General features: G+C 41.1%; 1 protein-coding gene across 1 annotated transcript in view; it reads left to right on the top strand.

Annotated features, from left to right (window-relative positions):
• The window catches only part of brinp1 (bone morphogenetic protein/retinoic acid inducible neural-specific 1), a 286,924-nt gene that overhangs the window by 251,889 nt on the left and 12,665 nt on the right, over positions 1-22,370 (top strand). Inside the window, exons 7-8 of the mRNA XM_052037091.1 lie at positions 13,578-13,814; positions 17,850-18,072. Coding sequence (XP_051893051.1) covers positions 13,578-13,814; positions 17,850-18,072 — 460 coding nt within the window. The remainder of the gene's footprint in view (positions 1-13,577; positions 13,815-17,849; positions 18,073-22,370) is intronic.

The following is a 22,370-nucleotide window of genomic DNA, read 5'->3' as shown; positions in this document are numbered from 1 at the left end:
TTAGCTTACCATTAGTGAACTGTTGCCGAAAGTTTCAGAGATTCTTGTAGCACAGATAATGTTTATTTATCCATGAGTCTTTGGCATCCCTCTGAAAGCCCTGTCCAGTCAGTTCCGCTCCCCGGCCTTTGTAGAAACTTGTAAGATATTCTACATTTAAATCATTATCCACAATATTTTTTAAAGTGGTCAGAAGTCCTACTTCTATCAATGTTTCTGTCATGACATCCTATGTTCTGAAAAGCCCCTTGTTTTAAAATGTCTTCCAAATTTTTGTTTAATGCCTGTAGTTACTGACAGATCGATGTGGGAATGTTTCTTCCCCTACTTACCTCAGTGTTTTACACGACATTCTGGTGAAGAGAACAATATTTTGTCTTTGCTTTTTGTGGTTTCCATCAGAGAAAAACAGCTCATTAGATATTGATTTTTTTTATGAATCAAAAATATCTCCTTGAAGATGCAAGCATATTTACAGGTAGTGCATTTTACTGAGAGCTCAGCAATGCTGCCATTGGGAAGAAAAGACAGCAGGTTGAAAGGTGATGCTGAACAAACTGATCTCAAGTCTCCATTCTCATTTTTCCCAGGAAACTTTCACCAACCTACTCACCGTGTACCCATCTTTAATGAATGATCATAAACCATAGAACATGGAACGGTACAGCACGGAACAGGACCTTCGGCCCATGATGTCTGTGCTGACCATGATGCCAAATAAAACAAAATCTATCTGCCTGCACAGGACCCATATCCTGCCACTCCTTGCATGTTCATGTGCGTGTCTTTAAATGCCTCTCTCATGTCTGCTTCCACCACCACCCCTGGCAGTGAGATCCAGCCACCTACCACTTTGTGTAAAAAAAAACCTTATCACGCACATTGTCTTTAAACATTCCTCCTCTCACCTTAAAGCTATGTACTCTAGTATTTGACATTTCTACCCTAGGAAAAAGACTCCATCTACCTTCTCTATGCCTCTCATAATTTTATAAACCTTTATCGGGTCTCCCCTCAGCCTCTGACACTCCAGAGAAAATGAGCCAGGTTTGTCCTCTCCTTATAAGTTAATACTCTCTAATCCAGGCAGCATCCTGGTGAACCTCTTCTGCACCCTTTATTTCTGATTCTTTATTTTGAAACAGTAATTCTCAGATTTAGATTCTCCCATAAGAAGAAACATTCTCTCCACTGTCAAGACCACTCAGGGTCTTATATGTTTCAATTAAGTTCCCTCACAGTTTTCTGAACTCCAACTGATCTAACCCTAATCTGTCTAACCTTCTCTCATGAGACAACTCACCCATTCCAGCTGCGAGTACCAAAAGTCCTCTCTGAACTGCTCCTGGTGAGTAAGGTGTTTTAGATTGGCCATCAAGTTGGTGTAATAGAGTCACAGAAACATACAGCAGGAAAACAGATCCACAGTCCAACAGTTCTGTGCTGCCCATCAAAAGCCCATTTATGGTACATTAATGTCACACTCATTTTATTCTTCCGACAACTCCCCCTAAACTCTACCACTCACACCAACATCAGGAGCAGTTTACAGTGGCCAATCAACCTACCAACCCATTCGTCTTTGGGATATTGGTGGAGACCACAGCACTTGGGGAAAAAAACACAGGGAGAATGTACAAACTCCACACAGACAGCACCTGAGTTCAGGTTTGAATCGAGTTGCTGGAACTGTGAGGCAGTGGCTCGACTACCTGTGCCACTGTGGCGACCAATTGTTTTATTTAAATTGCAGTTACGTTACACTTGCAAGGAATTTATCATTGTTGGTCCGACTGCAAATTCTTCTCAGCTAGTCTCAGCAAGTCGTACTACTTCTCAGTTTATGTTTAGCAGAGTATAATCAAAAATTAACAATTACCCCACCTTAATTAACTGGATAGTTGGAATTATTGTGGTTTAACTGCATAGTCTCTTCAAACAACAGATGTAACTCCCCACCCCTGCCCACACACATAATATAAATATAATGACAATGCCAGTGATTGGTTCGGTGCCTTAATTAAGTACAATTTCCCATGTGAAAAGATATTGGTATTTCTCTTGGAATTGTTTGGAATTAAATTCTTCTGCATTTGAAGCTATTTCTTGCTTAAAGGTTTAACTACTCAATGACGTCCTCTTGACTGCAAGGAGAGATTCAATTGCGAGTCAGCAGATGTCATTCCTGTGAGCCAGGTTTTCTCAGATATGTGGTAATAACAACTGTGAGATGTATAATAAGTACTGTAAGATATAGAGTTTAGTTCCGTGAGCACAGGGGGTCCCTGCTTTAGTTTCTCTGCAATTTTAGAAAGGTAATTGAAAGGCAGCAGACTGCATCATCATTTAGAATCCTGTTTGGCATATAATTACCCTCCTGAAGGAATTTTAGATTACAAAATAGCAAAAAGAAAGCAATCAGGTTTGTTTCCTAATTAGAGTCATGTATAGGAATGGAGAAAGGATAAAATTTCACACTCCATCATCCAAAGCTTATCCAAAAATAGATGATAGTTATTATTCTTTGAACTCTTTCAAATCCACTTCTATCCTGGTAATTGTGGCGTGACTGCAGAATTGATGAAAGGTTGTTTTAAAGGCCAACATCTAATTTGTTAATGTTGGGGCAATGACAAAACAAGACTTAATAACACTGCTCTTGTATTCAATTAGCTAAGAGGCTCTCTACTTGTGATGGATATTTCAATTAAAATGATGAAGTGGGGTTTAGATGTTTTCCACACTGACTGTATCGAAATGACCAGAAGAAGTCAGATTATTAATACTGACCAAGGAAGGATAAGTGACTGCCATTTAGACCATTTGTATGATACTTCTTTCACCCCAGCTCTTACAAAGCTTCCGTAAATATTTACACCAGAAAAAATTGATTTAGACGTTTGCCTTGGATTTCAAATTCCTCTTTGTAATTGTACACAAGTAGACCCAATTCCAATCACTCCTCTGTACTCATGTCTTACCCTTTTATCAGTGTTAGCACTTTAAGTCCTAACATCTCTGCTCCCACAAGATCCCACCACCTTCCTTCCAATATTCAGAAGCCTCCTACATTTCCTCTTCTCAATCATGTCTTCAGTTCACCATGTAATTCATTTGCCACTTTGGCCTACCATGTCCATGCTGACCATTGAGCATCTACCTACACTAATCCCATTTACTAGCATTTGATCCCTATCCTTCTATGCCTTGGCAATTTAAGTATGTGTCTAGATACTTCTGAAATGTTGTCAGAGTCCTTGCTTCCATTAATCTGTCTGGCAATGTGTTCCAGATTCCAACTATTCTCTGGGTGAAAATGTTCTTCCTCATATCCCATCTCTTCCTCTTTACCTTAAACTTATGCACACTAGTTTTAGGTACCTGGATGAAAAACACTACGATGCTGGAGGAACTCAGCAGGCCAGGCAGTATCCATGGAGAAAAGCAGGTGGCCAACGTTTCGAGTTAGGACCCTTCTTCAGGACTGACGATAGGAAAAGGGGAAGCCCAATATATAGGAGGGAAAAGCAGAGCAGTGATAGGTGGACAAAAGAGGGCAGGCAGGGTGGGCACAAGGAGGTGACAGATAGACGCTGGAAAGAGATGGTAAGACACAGATGCTACCTGGCCTGCGTAGTTCCTCCAGCATCATAGTGGTTTTCATCCAGATTCCAGTATCTGCAGTCCTTTGTTTCCCTAGTTTTAGGTACCTGAATTGGTACCCCAATCCCCACAACAACAACAATATTCACCGGCCAAGAGGCAGACGAGGTAACCTGGTCACTTGCCTTTGTCAATTTGATTTTATTCACATAATCCTTGATTTGTTATCGTGTCTTCTGGCCCTTATTCATCCGTGAGATTCGACAGTGACAACTGCTCTCCTGAGAATGGTACATTCCTGCATCTAGTCTTCTGTCCAACCTCCCAACTTCCTTAAAAACAAGATTGGTAACAATGCCTTCAGCTGTCCATGAAAATCAGAACAGAAACTGCAGAAGCTGCAAACCTGAAATAAAACCCCAAAAAATGTTGGAAATATTCAGCATCTGTGGAAGAACCAGTTAATTTTTCAGATCCAGGATGCTTCATCAGAACTGGGAAAGAGAGAAACACATTAGTTTGGGAAGATAGAGGAGGGGAAAGGGTGAAACAATGGACATTTCTCTGACAGGGTGAGACTGGATGACCTAGTGTGGCAAATAAAGGACAGTTAAGATCAGATTAGGCTTCTTTGTCTTCAGCTATTTATATCCTATGATCTGAAGTTCTATCTCCAAACCTACTGTGGTCTCAGTTTGCTTAAACCTATCACTATCATCAAGCTTTTGGTCGCATGCATTAAAATCTCCTCTGTTTGTGTCTGATTTTGCTTCTATAAGATTCCTTAGGATATTTTAGTGTGGGTAAGATGCCATAAAAATGTAAGCTGTTGATTATTATAAATGGGCTCTTCAGCTACTAGTACTTGGCAGCCATACTTTAATTCCATTCTACTTAATAGACAATCATGTGCTTCCACCAAGTATTAATTATAAGTAATAAATTGTTCCCTTCTCTGAATGAAGCACACAAACACTGTGTCCTCTGAGAGCAGGCCATACAATATGGGAAGAGAGATTGGGTTGATTAGGTTTGTATTCACTCGAGTTTAGAAGAATGAGAAAGGATCTCATTGAAGCATACAAAATTTTAACAGGGTTAGACAGATTGGATGCAGGAAGAATGTTTCCCCTGACTGTTGGACTCTAGAACCAAGGGTTGGGGTCTCAAGATATGGGCTAAGACATCTAGGACTGAGCTGAGGAGGAATTTCTTCACTCAGGGGGTAGTGAATCCACCACAGAAAGCTTTGGGGGCTAAGTTTTTGAAAGGAAGTTGGTCAATTTCTTGATACCAAAGGCATAAAGTGGTGTCGGGAGAGAGGGTAAATATGGTATGGAAGATCAGCCATGATTGTAGTGAATGCCAGAGCAGGCTTGAAAGATCAAATTGCCTATCCTACTAATATTTTCTATGTTTCTGTGTCAACATATTTGGCACAGGTGAAGGATCAACCTTGATGTTGTGTATGGTCCGGCTGTTCATTGGTTAAACATGCTGAGTCATCATCATGCTCACATGTGTGAGTCTCAAATGATTCTCTGCAACCTCCCTCTGCAACTCTTCTCTCCCTCCAATGTATATTCCTTCAAGTACCTAGCTTCTTCCTCTATGTGCTGTTATGATCTGGATGGGATTTTGACTCAAGTCCAAAAGAGAATTGGATATATTACTAAAGAGGAAACAAAATTGACTTCTCATCTGCCCACTTTTGGAGTTCATACATTTGGAAGGACAAGGGTGCAATAGAAATTTATTTGGATTGTTCCAAAGACTTTTGCAAAGAAATTAGTGGAGCTGGGATTATTTTTAGAGCAGAGAAGATTAAGGAAGATAAATAAAAGGGATGCAGTTCTGAAAAGAACTGATTAACTCATGAAAGTTACTAAAGATCACAGGTTTAACAGAAATTGCATAAGTAACAGAGAGATGATGAGAGATATTTTGCATAGTGAGTTCCAACAAGAGATGATCATGAATGCACTCCCTGAAGGGTGATAGAATCAAATGCATCACTAGTTTGCAAAGTGGTATTGCAATGCCCTATAAAAGAACCAACATAGGCAAGCTGGTCTAATTCGGCCACTTTTATGTTATATTTCTCTTCAGAACAATTTCTCCATGCAGTACAGTTGAAGAGTGCTCAACAAGGCAATATTTGCTTGGTAAGCAAGAAACTACCCCAACATTAAACCAGCAAAAGGTAACAGCAGCATCCTTTAAGATCAAGTCAGATTTGAATCCTTTCCATCAACAGTTATTATGCTGCGAGCTTTACCTCCCTGCAGTGTGAAAACCTACAGTAATCACAGCACTCGTATCCAATTATAATTGGAGAATTTCTCTGACTGAGGGCTGTCGGCTTGAGTCCGTGGAAATCGGACCACCACATTATCAGTCCCTTTGGTGTTTTCTCAGCATTTTTGGAAGACTTAATCTCTTTTCAGATTATTTGATATCCAGAGAGCAGAGAAATGCTGTAGAAATTGGCGTAACTATCGATGATGTGGTTTGAAACTAAAATACTTTGCAGCATTTTATGCTGTTTAATGGGTGTTCTGTTTCTGGTAACTAAATCAATTCTAACAAAGTATGCCAGGGATAAAATTAAGTTAAAGAAATTCGTACCATCCAGCCGTAGGTGGTAGACAGAAAAAAATCTTTTTTTCTGTTCTGGTATTGAATGGAGGGCTTGTTTATAGTTAGCAGTTTATTCAACTGATGCATATCTAACTGATAGCTTATTGGAACTTCACCTAACTTTGGGTACCTGAGCTTAATCAGTTCATTATTTTTTTGGGAATCTTATTATTTAGCTGCAGTATATTTGTGCAAATTTTGTCAAGAGGCAGAATTTAATTTCCTCTTACATTATAACGATCCCATTGCCGAAAAAACCCAAAAGCAACCAATTTACCTCACAAAGTCAAAATGGCTTATTAGGAATGTGATCAAGCAACATCAGGTCAGGTCTTTGTGTGACCCCAAACCTCCTTCTCTTTACTCCACAATAAAACTTACAGGCTGTAGTTTGAACAAATGAAGAATATGACCTTTTTTTAGTTAAAATAAGTATATATATTTTGATTTCACATTATTTTAATTCTTGTGCCCCATAAAGAACTTAATAGGGAATTGTCTGTAGTGGTGCAGTATTGATTGCTTATTAAGTGGAACAAGTGAACTATTGAACAGTTATCCTTCAGTGTATCCCCGCTAATCTCACAATTAAAACAAAATTATAATCAAACCCATTGCACTCCATATTTGTCACACAATAATGATGTCAGTAGGTGCAATTACACTGATTGATTACTCGTGCAATGCATCATCCTTTTTTTAAAAGTATCTTCATAAAATTAAGGGAAAGAAAGACCTTATTATTAATACTGATAAGTAAAACAGTTGTGTCATTATAGCAGTCTTAGGTGAAAGGAGATAGCAAGATTGCGAGTGAAGCCAGAGATAAGGAAGGATTATGACTACGTTACCCAATCAAGCACAAATTAGTTGAGATACTTTCTCTATTTGTGTCTTGTTCATTAATGGGCTGAGGTCATTGAAATAAGGATTATTTGCCAAGCCCTTATAAAAGCGTATCTAAGTCTGTGCATGGAAAGTAAAAGACAGGCAACTATACCCACAGCCTTGAATTAGCACCTTGTTTAACACAAAATGAAAAAGCCCAAGAAGACCATTGTGGCCTAGGCCTGATGCTGATACCTCTTGCTGTTTACTGGGTGACTGACCAACCAGTCACAAAAGAATCATTACATCTGTTTTGTGTTGTCTGTTTTTCCTTACGTCCTAATTACGGTAATTGTCACTTCTTCATCAACCAATAAATCCACCCTCTTTATTGGACCTTTGGGTAACCTCTGACCTTTGGGAAAAATTAAAGTCTTACATGGGAGAATTTGGTGAACCTTAACATACACTTTTTTGAAATTTCTTATATATTACACTAATTGAACATAGAACAGTATAGCATGGAACATTCTCTGTTACTTCCTCAATGAAATGAAGCAAGTTGAACTTGATTTACCTTTAATTGATCCATGCCAGTATTCTTTGCTAATCCATGTTTTTCACAAGTGACTGTAAGTTTTATCTTGAGTTAATGTGTCAACGGCTAAGCCCCGATCACTGATACTAACAGCTTTCCAATACCTAGGTTTCCGTCTGTGCCCTTTTTCCAAGAGGACTAATCATTTGCAATCCTCCTGAACTCTCAGGTTATTATTTAAGGAGGAATGAAGGATGGTGCCCATCCCACCATTAGTTCCACCCGTACTCACCTGAGCATCTCATCTCAATGAAAATAAAAAAAAACCTGCAGATGCTGGAAATCTGAAATGAAAGGAGATAAATGCCACTTCTCTCCCAGGAATGCCAGCCTTGAAGAAGTTCTCCTCGGTTTTAGTAAGGTGTTGACCAAGGCTAACTTCCACAGCCACATCTCTTTCCTTCACAAACTCCAATATTTTTTCCAGCATTTTCTGTTTTTAATATCACTTTATTTTTTCTGTTTAGAGCACTGCTAACCATTTAAGTACCTCCTGTAATTTATATGTGTCCTCTCCAAATATCTCATACTTTACTGTGACCACAGGCAGCATTCTTTTCTTTTGTGAAAATGGATGCAAGTGTGTTACCTGTGCCTCTGAATCTACTTTTGTTTGCTGACTAACCCCGGCCTTTTCTTGTATCCGCCTTTACTCTGAATTACCTGAGAATTTGATTGTATAGCAACATTCTTTTTCACAGCTATGTGGCTAAGAGTCAATTTAAGCCAAAGCAAATTGTAATCCTTGCACTCCATTCCCTATGGAATAATGTAATTCCTGGTGCAATATTACTTTGAATGTTGGACTGGGATTTGCAGCACATTGACTTGGGGGTGTCCCATTGTAGACCACTCCCAGGAGAACATGGTCATTCATAATCCAGCGGTAACAACATGGGAGAATGGCAGGTTAGCTGATTTACTTCCCAAAATTATCATCTCCCCTGCCCCACTTCCTTACAAAATGACCCTCCAATGCTCCCAATCTTATATCACCTAGCTTCCCCACCAACTCCTGATCCGTGCCCCACCCCCAGCTCAGTGACAAGTGAATTATGATGCATGATGAAGGACTGGTGGAGCTTGGAATCAATATTTTCTGTATTAGACATATTGTCTTGCTAACTGAGCTCAGCTGAAGCTACAAATGGAGGGACCACTGACGTATATAGTCTGACGAAAAATCTTAGTAGAGCAGCAGAGCATTCTTATGTGCCAATTCTTTATTTATTTCTTAAGTGCTGGTACGACCAACATTAGGCCAAGTTCACTATTCCACCTCCTGCATTCTAGGAAGAGCGAGAATAGTTGAAAACACCACTGCAAGGCCTCAGGAAGGTCAAATGGCAGAAAACATACATTGGAAAAAAATGTTTCCCATTACATTGTTTTGGAGAGCTTGAGATATCAGACTTCCAAAAATACTGAATTTCTGACATCATTCAAGACAGGACTGCTTCACATTCAGTCTTTGTTCTTTTGGCATTGAGTAGTTGCTTTAGAGTTTGTCCATCGGTATTTATTGCTATGATATCCATCTCAGGTCACCACTGGTGTCCAGTTGCTGAAAACTTTTCCTGGGTCTGCCAGCATTAATGGAGTTAGACCATAAGATATGGGAGCAGAATTAGCCCATTCGACCCATCATGTCTGCTCCACCATTCAGTCATGGCTGATGTTTTTTAACTTCATTCTCCTGCCTTCTCGCCATAACCCTTAACCCCCCTGATCAGCCAAGAACCTTTCCATCTCTGCTGTAAGTACACCCAATGACTTGGCCTCCACTGCCTTCTGGCAATAAATTCCACAGATTCACCACCCTCTGGCTGAAGAAGTTCCTCCTCATCTCAGTTTTGAAGGGCCGTCCCTTTATTCTGAAGCTGTGCCCTCAGATCCTAGACTCTCTTACTAATGGAAACATCCTCTCCACATCCACTCTGTCCAGGCCTTTCAGCATCTGGTAGGTCTCAATGATATCCCCTTGTATCCAAGGGTTAAGAGTGAAGGGAAAATACATTTTCATTTGCTCTCGTGAAGCAACCTCTAGTTTCTTGCTGAAGGAAAGATTTACAGTTTCTACCGTGTACCAAAAGGGGACGTAGCCTGCAAGGAAAAATGCACACAGTGGTACCTGCCTGAAGGTGATTACTTGGCTGTGATCTCACCCATGGGTCCTACTCTTGATGGAGAGCGTAAGGGAAAAGTTGCAGCGGTTTGTCACATTTCTCCAGACAATAGTATTCCCTCAGGTTTATCTTTCTGACTCTCACTGAGGTTCATTCTCCAGTAAGCACTTCACCATTGGTGGGTCAGACTGTATGAGCTCCCTCAGGAGCCAGTTGGCCTCCCAGGCTTCTGGTCGAGCATGCTTCCCGGAGAGAATCACTGCTTGATGATCTGCAACAGGAATCTGTTTGTGCTTCACCTCCAGCTTGCCCCTCCCCCATCCAGGAATGCTGATGATAACACATGGGCACTTCTCTGCTCTTTGACCGCTTGCTCACCCAGAATCACTACCAAAGCCACGTGTCCTTCCTGGGTACTCCCCCTCTATCTTTTAGTCAAGGTGCGGTGTCTCGACCCAAAACGTCGACTGTCCGTTTCCCTCCACAGATGCTGCTTGACCCGCTGAGTTCCTCCGGCATTCCATGTGTTAATGCTGATGGTAAGTCTAACAAACCCATTGTTCCCCTTTCTGAGACAGGCTAGCTGGCTTGAAAAATAACAACAACTTGCACTCACGATGCCTTTTGTGGCCTAAAGCTCCCCAACACAGTAATATTAGGACATTATTTTATAAGATAAGATATCTTTATCAGTCACATGTACATCGAAACACACAATGAAATACATCTTTTTTGCATAGTGTTCTGGGAGCAGCCCGCAAGTGTCGCCACGCTTCCGGCGCCAACATAGCATGCCCACAACTTCCTAACCTGTACGTCTTTGAAATGTGGGAGGAAACCAGAGCACTCGGAGGAAACCCATGCAGACATGGGGAGAACGTACAAACTCCTTATAGACAGTGGCTGGATTTGACCCGGGTCGCTGGCGCTGTAAAGCATTACGCTAACCGCTATGCTACCGTGCCTGCCCTTTTAGCACAGAGCTATATTAAGGAATAGTAGGGCAGGCACGGTAGTGTAGTGGTTAACGTAACGCTATTACAGTGCCAGCGACCCGGGTTCAATTCCGGCCACTGTCTGTAAGGAGTCTGTACGTTCTCCCTGTGTCTATGTGGGTTTCCTCCAGGTGCTCTGGTTTCCTCCCACGTCCTGAAGACATATGGGTTCGGAAGTTGTGGGCATGCTATGTTGGCACTGGAAGCGTGGCAACACTTGTGGGCTGCCCCCAGAACACTATACGCAAAGATGCATTTCACTGTGTGTTTTGATGACTAGTAAAGATACCTTATATCTTAGCTCAGTTGACCAAAAGATTGATCATAAATCTTTTTATGACAAAATTGTCCCAATCAATTAGCAAAATCAGAATAAGATAAAAGATGACGAAAACAAAGTGTCAAATCAAGTACATTCTTAATTTGAATGGCTTACTCACCTACTAAATGGCATCAATAGCAGCATGATATCCCTGAGCTAGAAATGTCAAACTCTGTCTTAGTTATACTTCCCTGATAGCTTCTGATAACGTTTCGGGTGTGAACACTTTTTTTCATGAGTATTAATTGGATCCAGTTCTGGCAAAGGATATCAAATCCAAAGATCATCTTGCACTTTGCTTTTTGGATCTGATAGAGCTGTCACTCAGATTCAGCTCTTCATTCTCTTATATCATGAGACATCTTCAGAAAGTTCAGCCCTTCAGCCATTTGCTTTCATCTTTCCACAATATCATCCTGCAATGTTTTAGCTGCTATATCGGACTCGTTCAGGTGAGTCCAGAAGATCAATGGTTTCAGCCAACCCATTCTAGCTCACCATCACCCTCTCTGCAGAGACACACTTCCCTCACACACGCTGAAGAGTTTACCTGAACTACCCTTGAAATGAACTTATCTTATTGGTACAACAATTATTGCAGACTTAAAACAGCACAGAAATAAACCATGTGGCAGAGCCGGCCAATTGGAAGATTGACAACACATAAAAGAGTCAAACAATCACTTTCCAAAATAAATGACATGTTGAGGAAAGCACAAAGATAGAACTCCAATAAGTTCTGATTTTGGGGAGCCTTTAAGTGCAATGGGACTTGAAATTCTTATCAAGTTAGCAGAATTATTATCTGATCTATTGCTGCTACTGAAAAGCATTTTCTCAAATCTTTCTTTGTGACATAGAGCATCCAATAGTTTGGCGTTGTCAGAGACAGAAGAAAAAAGATCTAATCTGAAACAATAATTGGGATTAAACTGGATATTTAAACTGGAAATTAGGAATCTGGAGCAAAACAAAACAAGCTGCAGGATGAACTCAGTGGGTGAGGTAACATCTGTGGAGGTAAAGGACTGGTGGACATTTATGCTTTTCCCCAGAGCAGAGGTAAAAACTAAAGGGCATAGGGTAAGGGGTAAGAGGTTTTGGGGGGATCTGAGGAAGTCTATTTTTCACCCGGAGGGTGGTTGGAATCTGGAACACCCTGCCTGAGTGTCTGATGGAGGCAGGTACATTCACAACATTTAAGACTTACTGAGATGAGCATTTGAATTGCCAAATTAGTGAAAACCACGGGCCAAGTGCTGGTAAAGGGAAAGCATTGGTAGGTACTTCATGGTTGGCAAGGTCATGATGGGCCAAAATGACCTGTTTCTGTACTGTACGATTCTGTGACTCTGCAAACTTGTGGATTTAAACCATGGTTCTCACATTCATCGATGGTTTATCACCACAGCAACCTTGGCCTCATCCAATCAGAGATATTCTCTTTGTCTTTTCCGCCCCTTCCCCACCCTCTCTGCCACTAAGAATGATTGTCTTTTCTCTCTTTACCCAGTTCTGATGAGGGGTCTTCAACCTGAAACATTAACTCTACTTCTCTTTCCACAGATGCTGCTTGACTTCCCAAGTGTTTCCAGCATTTCCTGTTTTCAGTTCTCACATTATCATAGTTCAACGTTCCATCTGGTCTGTAACCCCACTGGACTGTCATTATTTTCTATATAGAATAAGTTGGGAAATATCATGCAAGGATCAGCTGTAAAAATGATCTCGGGAATAATCGGCCAAATTGCAAAAGTAGAATACCGCAAATGTTGGAAATATGAAATAAAAAGAGAAACTATTATAAAAGTCAGACTGTCAGGGGTAGTCTCTGTAGAAAGAGAGACAGTTCTGATGAATTGCCAAGGATGCATGTAGCCCAGGTTCATCAGAACCTCCTCCTTATCCTGCCAGGTAGGTCAACAGAGACTGCTTGGCATCATTGTAGCTTCTTGGACCAGCTACCAGCGAGTTGTAGTCGGCTTTTCCAGTGGCACCATAAATCTTGCAACAAATTGTTGCTGTGCATTGAGCCAACATGTAATTCACTCCCACACCTGCAACTTTTTAATCAGCACCTCGCTTGAGCTAAGTTTGAGTGAGAGATTAATGTGATACATTAAATTTGCTGGGCTGTTAGACACCGTAACAACAGTGCACATTGACAGCAACTTGCCTATTACAATGTAGGAATTAAAACTGGAATAGTATCCCAGGCTAAAGCGAGATTCTTATGTATATAAATAAACATTCCATTATTAAACTTGAGCAAGCTCAATATAATCTTTGTTTCTTTAAATATTTGATTACTTTTATTTCAGGAGCTGAATTGCCCTGAAGAAATTGCCATAAACTAGCTGAGGTATTGTTCTCAGCTTGACAAGGACTATCTTTTGTATTCCAGTGACAATGACAGTGTTAAATAAAATCAATAACACCTTTTCCTTTGCTTTCTGCTCTTGTAGGTCTCCAGGTTGTTCTTCCCGAATACCTGAGGGAGAAGTTTGTGCAGTCAGCCTTAAGTTACATCATGTGCAATGCGGAGGGGGAATACATCTGTAAGAACAGCCAGTGTGCTTGTCAATGTGCGGTGGAATTCCCACAATGTAACTGTCCCATCACCGACATCCAGATCATGGAAAATACATTGGCTGGGCTTTCTGAGTCTTGGAACACTGCCTATAAAGATTTTGAAATGTCAGGTAAACTAGGCAAATATCTGATGTTAAAATCACACTCTTAAATCGATACGTCACTTGGTTTACAGACAACATCCATTCAATTAAAGATTCTTGCCTTTTTTTTTGACAGTTCCTTCTGTATTTACTTTTTACCTTTTTTACCTTTTCTTCTCACATGCTTAAGTACTCCACATGCAAAATGTTAACCAAACTGACATCGCTGGATCTGTTTCAAGAAATGAGCCTTTCCAAAAAATCCTCAGCAAGTGATGAAACCTCTTTAATTTAATGACCTCCGTGATTGATTTTTCCTCCTGTGTTTCCTGTTTCAATGATGTATCACTCCAAAGTTCAGTTCACAGATTGGATAAAACTTGATGTTCCCATCCGACTCACCATTAAGTTCCAGCCTGAGCCTCTATGACTGGATGTGGGAGAACGGTTAAAATCCCACATTTAGCCTCAACACTCCAATTAGGGAGGGAGTGAAATTGGCCAAGTTTCCTGCATTGTTTGGTTATCGTTCAGTGACCTCAGTAAGAAGGGACATGCATGTTGGATAACAGGAATGAATAAGTTGTCCTCTGCCCCACCCCCTCCCCATTAGTACTTGCACAAACTGATCGTATGACTGCTGCACCAGCATTTACTCACAGACATAGTCCTGCATGAGCCAGCACTGAAAGGCAGGCAAGATGAGAAAAGACGCAGAACAGAGTTATGGCCCTCATTTCATTTCCATCATGCTTCAGGCTGCTGTAAATCATGTCATCAGCATTGATAATTTATTGGCTTTTCACACCGATGAAACGACACCATTAACTCACTCTAAAGAAATACCGTTCCTGATTATGCTGAAGTGACTGAGGTGTAGTTTCCCATCAAATTGTAAATCGTTGAACCCTTCACATCCTGCCAATGTTATTTGAGCTCCTGCCGACAACTTAACTGAAACCAGAGAGTTGTGAAGAGCTTGTCTTATTTATAACCCTCCAGATCCCTTTGCTTGAGTTGGTTTCTTTTCAATCTGAAATCCAGAAATTGTGAGGAAATAAATCCCAGTATTGTGTTGTTATATCCACTTCATATCTGTATTGTACCATCATAATGGAGCATACGTTATCTTGCCCTTTAATTCTCCTCCCTATTCCCACACCGACATGTCTGTCCTCGGCCCCCTCTATAGCCAAAGTGAGGCTGGACACAAACTCGAGGAACAACACTTCATATTCCACCTGGATAGGCTACAACCCAATGGCATGAGCATTAAATTCCCCGGTTTCTGGTAAATTGCTCCCCCATGGTCCCTGTCCTCTCTCCTCCTGATCTACCCAGTTCTTCCTACACTAACCCCAGTCCCCATCACCTTGTTTCTTTCCCCTCCCCCACCCTCTCCATCTGCCAATCACCCACACACTCCTCCCACTGGTTCCCCTCCCCTTACTATTCCCTTCTGCCTGCCCCCACCCCACCCACCTCCCTCAGTTGATTCCGTGCTCCACCTTCCTCTCCTGTCAGACTCCATTACCTCTAGCCCTTTGTCGCTTCCACCTCTCACCTCCCAGCTTCAGACGCTACTTCCGCTCTCCCCTCCTCCATCTGTCTGTCACCGCTCCTCACCTGGATCCACCTATCACCTGCCAGCTCTTGCTCTCCTACCCCTTCCCTCCACCTTTTTGTATTGGCCGTTGCCCCTCTAACTTTCAGTCCAGATGAAGGGTCCTGACCTGAAACATCGACTGTCCACTTCCCTCCATAGATGCTGCCTGACCCGCTGAGTTCCTCCAGCTTTTTGTGCTTCCAGCATCTGCAGTCTTTTGTGTCTCCATTATCTTGCCCTTGATTGGTTGCCCGTCTGTGTACCTGATATAAAATATATTCACGCATCTTCGCCCTACTTAACAGCACTTTCTTTCTGAAACAAAGCCCTCAGCAAGCGATGGATCCTCTTTAATTAGCTGACCACCCTGGGGCATACTTGTGTTTCAGCATTTAATGCTGTTGCCTTATAGTTCCAATGACCCAGGTTCAATCCTGACCTCTCATGCATGGAGTTCACATTATTGTGTGGTGCTTCAGTTTCCTCCCACATTCTAAAGGTTAAATTGGCCCCTGTAAATTACTCTTCCGTGTTGCTAAGTGGCAAAAGGATCAAAGGGGTTCTGATGGGTACAGGAGAGAGAAGATGCTGTGAAGCTGCAGGGAAATAAAGAAGGGGGGAATGAGACTGATGGGTTTGCTCCACTAGGAGCCAGCATGGACAATGGGCTGAATGGCCCCTTCTGCGACATAGGAAGCAAACGCCTCACCACATGTCCTCAAAACATATTTCTTTAAACATACTTATGGTCACTGAGCTTGCCACCCTGCTGCTGCCATTTCCTCCTTTGGATTTTTTGTTGTAGTGAAAACAATCCAAATGCACGAAAGTAAGAAATTGTTGGACCGTTCGTGACTTCAAGACATCCAGAATTGCTTTACATTCAAGGCAGTAATTTTGAAGAAATAGCCACTCCTGAAGTTCAGCAAATGCATTGTTCTCATAGCAGAATTCTGTATATGTAGTAATGAGACAGACTCGGTGACTGTTCTTAATGTGTTGGTGAAGGGATGACTGTTGGCCAAGAAGCTTCAAAATATTGCCTTGAGATCTCTTGTGTCCACCCAAGAGAAGTGACAGGGCCTTCAGTTTAATATCCACTTGCAATCATCCAGTGCTTTCTTATTAATACATTGAAGTGTCAGCAAAGATAGTGTGGCCAATTCTCTGAAGTAGGATCAGATTCCACAGCCTTCAAATTCCACTGAACTACAAATGGCATTTTTCTAACACTTTACAACGTGTTGGTTTTCAGATGGCAAGGAAAAATTCCAGTCATTGGATGCTCCTGTAATTTCCAGTTGTAAATTAAGATTCCTAGCCAGGTGAATCTTGGAGAGAAACAGAATGCCTCATCACTGGGGAAGAAGTTCTAGATCAGTGCATTCTCATGTCTGAGAAATGTGTTGTGGAACCTCATGCTTTTTGGCAAGTATAGTTGACATTGCTTCAGATTGGCATAATAGTGCAAGAAGTTAATGCAGGAACAGGGCATTCTACCCCTCATCCCTACTGCAACCTTCAATAGACCAGAGCTGATCTTTCACCTCAGCGCAACTTTTCTGCTCCAGTCCCATGTCCACTAATGTCCAAAAGCCTATCAAAAGCTGGTGAAAGCAACACATTGCCTGGCACAACAGCGAAAATGGGTTCAACACTTGCTGTTGATACAGCATTGTGCCAAGGTTGGAACTGAGTGTGGAGTAAGTGGCAGTGTTATGATTTCACATGGTCTTAACCTTCCTGTTGTGCATTCCTGCAAGTAACTGCACTTACAACTATATTATAACCTTGCACTGAAATGTCACATCTTGAAAACACCATACATTGACTGCTGTATTGTCTTCAATACCATGTTTAAAATACATTTGCTTCAGAAACAGTGAACTTTTCCTGTGCTTGTAGAACAGCTGGGGGAGCTGCTGCCTCACAGCTCTGGTGACCCGGGTTCGATTCTGACATCCTGCACTGTCTGTGTGGACTTGGACAGCGTGTTCCGGAGTTCAATCCCCGACCCCTTCCACCTCTGGGTGAAAATGTTTTTCCTCAGATCTCAGATTCCAAACCTCTGACCCCTTACCCTTATTCTACCCATCATTTCAGTGTTTTGGAATTTAGCACCATTTAGTAGTGGCACAGTCTAGTGACCTGGCTTCAATCATGACTTCTGGTGCTGTCTGTGTGGAATTTTCACGTTCTTTCTGCAACCATGTGGGCTTCCTTGAGGTATTCTGGTTTCCTCCCACATCCCAAAGACATGCAGGTTGGTAGGGTAATCAACAACTTTCAAGTACCCCCACTGTGCAGGTGAGGGGTAAAATAACACGGGATTAGTGTAGGATTAGAGTAAATGGGTGCTTGATGGTCAGTATTGGCTCATTGGACTGAAAGGTTGTTCCAGCTGTTTAACTCTATGACTGTCCTGTCTGATACACACCTGTCACCAATCCTTCCAGATGAATTCAAGTCCTTCTTGAAGCGTTTGCCGACCACCCATTTCCTGACGATGGGGAGTGTTCACCAGCACTGGGGTAATGACTGGGATCTCCAGGCACGCTACAAGATGCTTCTGAGCAATGTGGAGATGTTGAAGCTGAAGATCCAGCGCACAGCCCGCAAGCTTTTCAGTCTCAGTATCCGTTGCCGGCACAACCCTAACCACCAGATGCCTCGAGAAAGGTAAGGGAGACAAAACACCTGTCGGGTACTGTGACAAGGTCAGTCACAAGTGAGTCGTCACTGTTTCCACTTTGTGGTGCTCGAAGATTTGGAATTCACCATGACATGAACTATTAAATCTGCTCACCAGTAGGCAAGATGATACATCTCCCAACTTCCTCTGAGTTTCTCTCACATTCTCTACATTGTCCTTCTGGTGGAAGTTAAGAGTAACTTCCATTTGTGGGAGTAAATGGGGTTTGTTTTGCTGATCTTCTGCTAACATTACAGTCATTGAGCAAGGGAAAATCTGACAAATGGACTTCTATTGTGAAACAGATGTTTCAATCTCTCGCTTCAGAAATACAGTAAAGATTCGCAAAGAACAACCATGGGGCTTAGAGTGGTGATAAGGAAACCATTGACAGTCGGGGTCTCATTATTTGTTTCTGGAAATCTATACAGTTTAGGCTGATAAATCAAAACTTGAAGCAAATAGTATTGTTTGAGGTAATCATTTTTCATCTCACTCCAGGCAGCGAGTGGTGAGAATAAAGTCAAGTAAATAAATGAGCAGAAGTAGATGAGGTGTGGGAAGAGAAGGAGCAAAATGAAAGTACTTTTACCTTCAGCGAGTGACGTAACTTCTCTGGGTAGTCAAGCAAAAGCAACCGAATATAATCAATTGGTTTCAGGTTTCGAGAAATGAAAAGCAAAAATGCTTGTTATTTGCAGTTGATCCTAATTTAGTAAATTGATAGGTATGTTTTGTTCTACCTACTCTTCCATTCAGTGAGAAATACATTACACTTAGTGATTCCTAGGAAGAAATAATTTCTCTTTCTGTACTGTATTAAATACTTTTATCATCTTAAGAACCTGCATTTGATCACCCCTCAATATGAATTTAAAAAATGACAGGATTTTCTCTCTCAATCTTTACTTAATGACTCACTCTTTAGAGTTTGTGGATGCATATGCACACGTGTCAAGATCACAATCACAAGTGACTCTGATGCCCTACTGCAATAAGTAAACATACAAGTGTCCAAAAGCATAGTACTACAGACGCATGAAATCTGAAATTTAAAAAAGAGAATGCTGGAAATACTCAGTGGGTGAGGCCTGTGGAGAGAGGAACAGAGCTAACGTTTCTGGTTGATGAGATGGGAAGAGTTAGAAATGTTTTTTTTTAAGTTGCAAAGAAAAGAAAGTAGTGGACAGAGACAACAGAAGGGGAGGTATATGATAGGGTGGTAATTGCTCATTGGTAATGGGTTTATTATTGTCACAAGTACGTAGATACAATAGAAAACTTCCGTTTGCATGTCATCCGGACAGATCATTCTGTATGTAAAAACACTGAGGTAGTACAAAATGAAAAAAAACAGAATGAAGAATAAGGTGTTAAAGTTACAGAGAAAGTGCAGTGCACGTAGACAAATAAAGTGCAAAGACCATGATGAGGTAGAGTGGAAGATTAACAGCTCATCTTTGTCATATAAGAGGGTGGAGATGAGGAAAAACTGAATGGCACAAGGTGAAGGTGGTGCCTGCTGAGAGAGCATAATGAAGGTATGTCGGGGGGAGATGTAAGCAGGAGGAAGCAAAAAAAATCCAAAGTAGGAAAATGGGAGAGAAGAAAACAAGAAAATTTCCAGAGTTCAATTTTTTCTCCTGTTTTATTTGTTGCCAACTACCTGCACTTCATCCAGACAACCCTTCCCCTTTTGTACCTTTGCCCCTCCATGCCCCCAGCCCACCCTTCTGCCTTTCTGTTGAACTTAAAACTTATTCCACTTCTATCAATGATTTGGAATATTATCTGTTCCCCTTTCCACAGATACTGCCTGATTTGCTGAGTATTCCAGTATTTTGTGTTCTCATTCCCAATATTCACTATAGGGGAAATGGTCACGTTTATGGTAACTCTTAAGGCTACTGAAACTAAGAATCTTCAGGAGGGTGCAGAGAAATTTGGCTGGTTGGTGTGTTAGGTGGGGCTGGGAAACAAAGTCCCTGCCCCCTTCCGAGTAATCATTAAGCATATTAAAAATGCATATTTTCATCCACAAATATTATCTATGTGTTTGATGTGCTCCTCAGCAGCAGTGAAAATAAATTCCTGTTTCTTCTCCCTGACTGCAAGTATAAGAAACAAAAAGGAAATGGATTGAATGGAAATAATTTAAATAAGACAACTTTATTAAGAAAGGAAGAGTATTCAATCAAATTCACATTAATAGTCTTACACAGCTAATGTATGCTGCATTCACATGATTGATTGATCATGTTAAAGCACAAGTAAGAGGAGTGCAGAAAATCACTAGCTAACCTTTTATCTCCTATTAGCATAATCTCAGCCCATTGGAGAGGAAAAAGTGCTTTAGTGATTCAGGAGTGTCGATATAATTTACAGTTGGCAATATAAAAGTTCTGCAAAGTACCTTATTACCATAACATAAAGTCATCTTGTATTTACCCATCCAAACCCTGATAGGCTAAGGTTTGCCAGGATCATCTGATGTTTTGCCTGGTGCAATCGCTACATGTTGTTCCAGATCTTGCAGGGAAGTGGTTTCAATTTATTGTATTTGTGCCGAGGTTTCCCTTCTTATTCATCCACAGCTCAAAGATAGTATCTCAAACGCCTAAGTGCCAAAATTGCTTTCAACTCTCAGGAAAATCAAAGGATGGGGTTAGTGCAGGAAAGTAACATGGAGCAAAAAAACCAGCCAGGATTTTATTGAAAGGTGAAGCAAGCATGAAGGGCTGAAAGGGCTGCTTTTGCTTTTATTTCTTATCTTATTATGTTTAATAGATTTATCGACTGTGTTTCGATGCTGGACTTCCCATGAAGTTACAGGGAGAATTCACTCACCATCTGCACAAGACTCAGTACAAGGACAATATCTCCATTTATTTCAATGTAGTGAAGTGGCCAAAATGGGGATGAGGAGATGGGGAGAAATGTATTAAGATTATTTTTCATTATTTCTGTTTATTTAAATGTTAAGTTGTTTTTAAAGAACTGTTAATGCTTAACTTTTCAATAAATTTAGTCACACTAATGGCATTTGGAAGTTTTGAATATTTCTGAGTATTCAGAAACATTCCAAGGTATTGCATCTTTGACAGTCGGCTAAGCAGATAGGGTAATGGATGTGTTGACAGTGGTTTAGCTGGCTTTCAGCATTTTTATTCGTCTATTATTACGTGGGTTGTGCTTGCTCTTAACCCCACCCACCTCATTCATGCCCCTACTATATGATGGCTTCTGTCATGAAAGGTTCCGTTGCCACACTGGTCCTTGTGATTGATGAAGCCAACTTTCCGCTGAGAAAACGACACAGTGTAGGTGTAATCTTTCTTCAAAGGTCAGCGGCAAGTCACTGCAGACTGAAAACTTTGGCCCAGTAACATAGATATAAAACAGACTGTAATTTTATTCCACTCATTTGATGTAGGAAACCAACTAAGTCCTTCAGTCCCTGGGGCATTCTCTGTGTCATAGCTCCATTAACCTTCTTTGTTCCATTTCCCTTAATGTCTTTTGCCAAATGAAAATCCAGCAATCTCAGTTTAAGGTTTTCAATCCTCCTTGTCTCAGTAGCTTTCTGGTGGGGAGAGGGGTTGTAGGGGGGTTAATTGCAGGATTTCGGTAAGTTTGCATGAGAAAGTCCTTCCTCTGAACACTCTAATTTTGAGATTCTAAATTCCCCTCTGAGAGGAAATAGTTTATTTCTTTCCATGCCATTAAGTATTTTAATTATCTTAAGCTCACTCTCTCATACTCAAGGGAATAGCAGTCTGGACCAGGAAATTTCCCCTGAACATTTAGCCCTTTCAATCTCTCTGTTATTCTGGTGAGTCTGCACCTGAAGCATGAAACCAGGTCTGAACTCCAAATGTGGTCTAACAGCTTTATATAGTCCACCACCCTTGTGACAATGGCTTTATGAGTAAAAAAAAATGTCCCAGTGATCAGGACTAAATACAGAAAAACATAGGATGTAACGTCTCCAATCTGTGCACTAATTATTTTTATGTGCTCAGATCAACTGATTTAATCCATCCGTGGATGCGGGCCATTTACTTCACCTCAGTGCTCAAAAATGTAAAAATTTGTGTTTCTGTGCTCTTCCCTCTGTGTGTGTGTGTGTGTGTTCAAATGTAAACCAATACCAAGTGCTTCGATGTCAGCTTTGCACTATATAGCATTTTCTGTTGTTTGAATAAGTATTATTTCTGGTTCAAATGTGAGCATGACATGTGGACAAGCCTGACTACAGTGTCTATTGGCCATCTCATTGGTTTCC

The sequence above is a fragment of the Pristis pectinata genome, chromosome 23, assembly GCF_009764475.1.
Source record: "Pristis pectinata isolate sPriPec2 chromosome 23, sPriPec2.1.pri, whole genome shotgun sequence".
Classification (NCBI taxonomy): Eukaryota; Metazoa; Chordata; class Chondrichthyes; order Rhinopristiformes; family Pristidae; genus Pristis; species Pristis pectinata.
The sequence above is the reverse complement of the archived record's forward strand: the minus strand, read 5'-3'. Positions and strand labels throughout refer to the sequence as shown.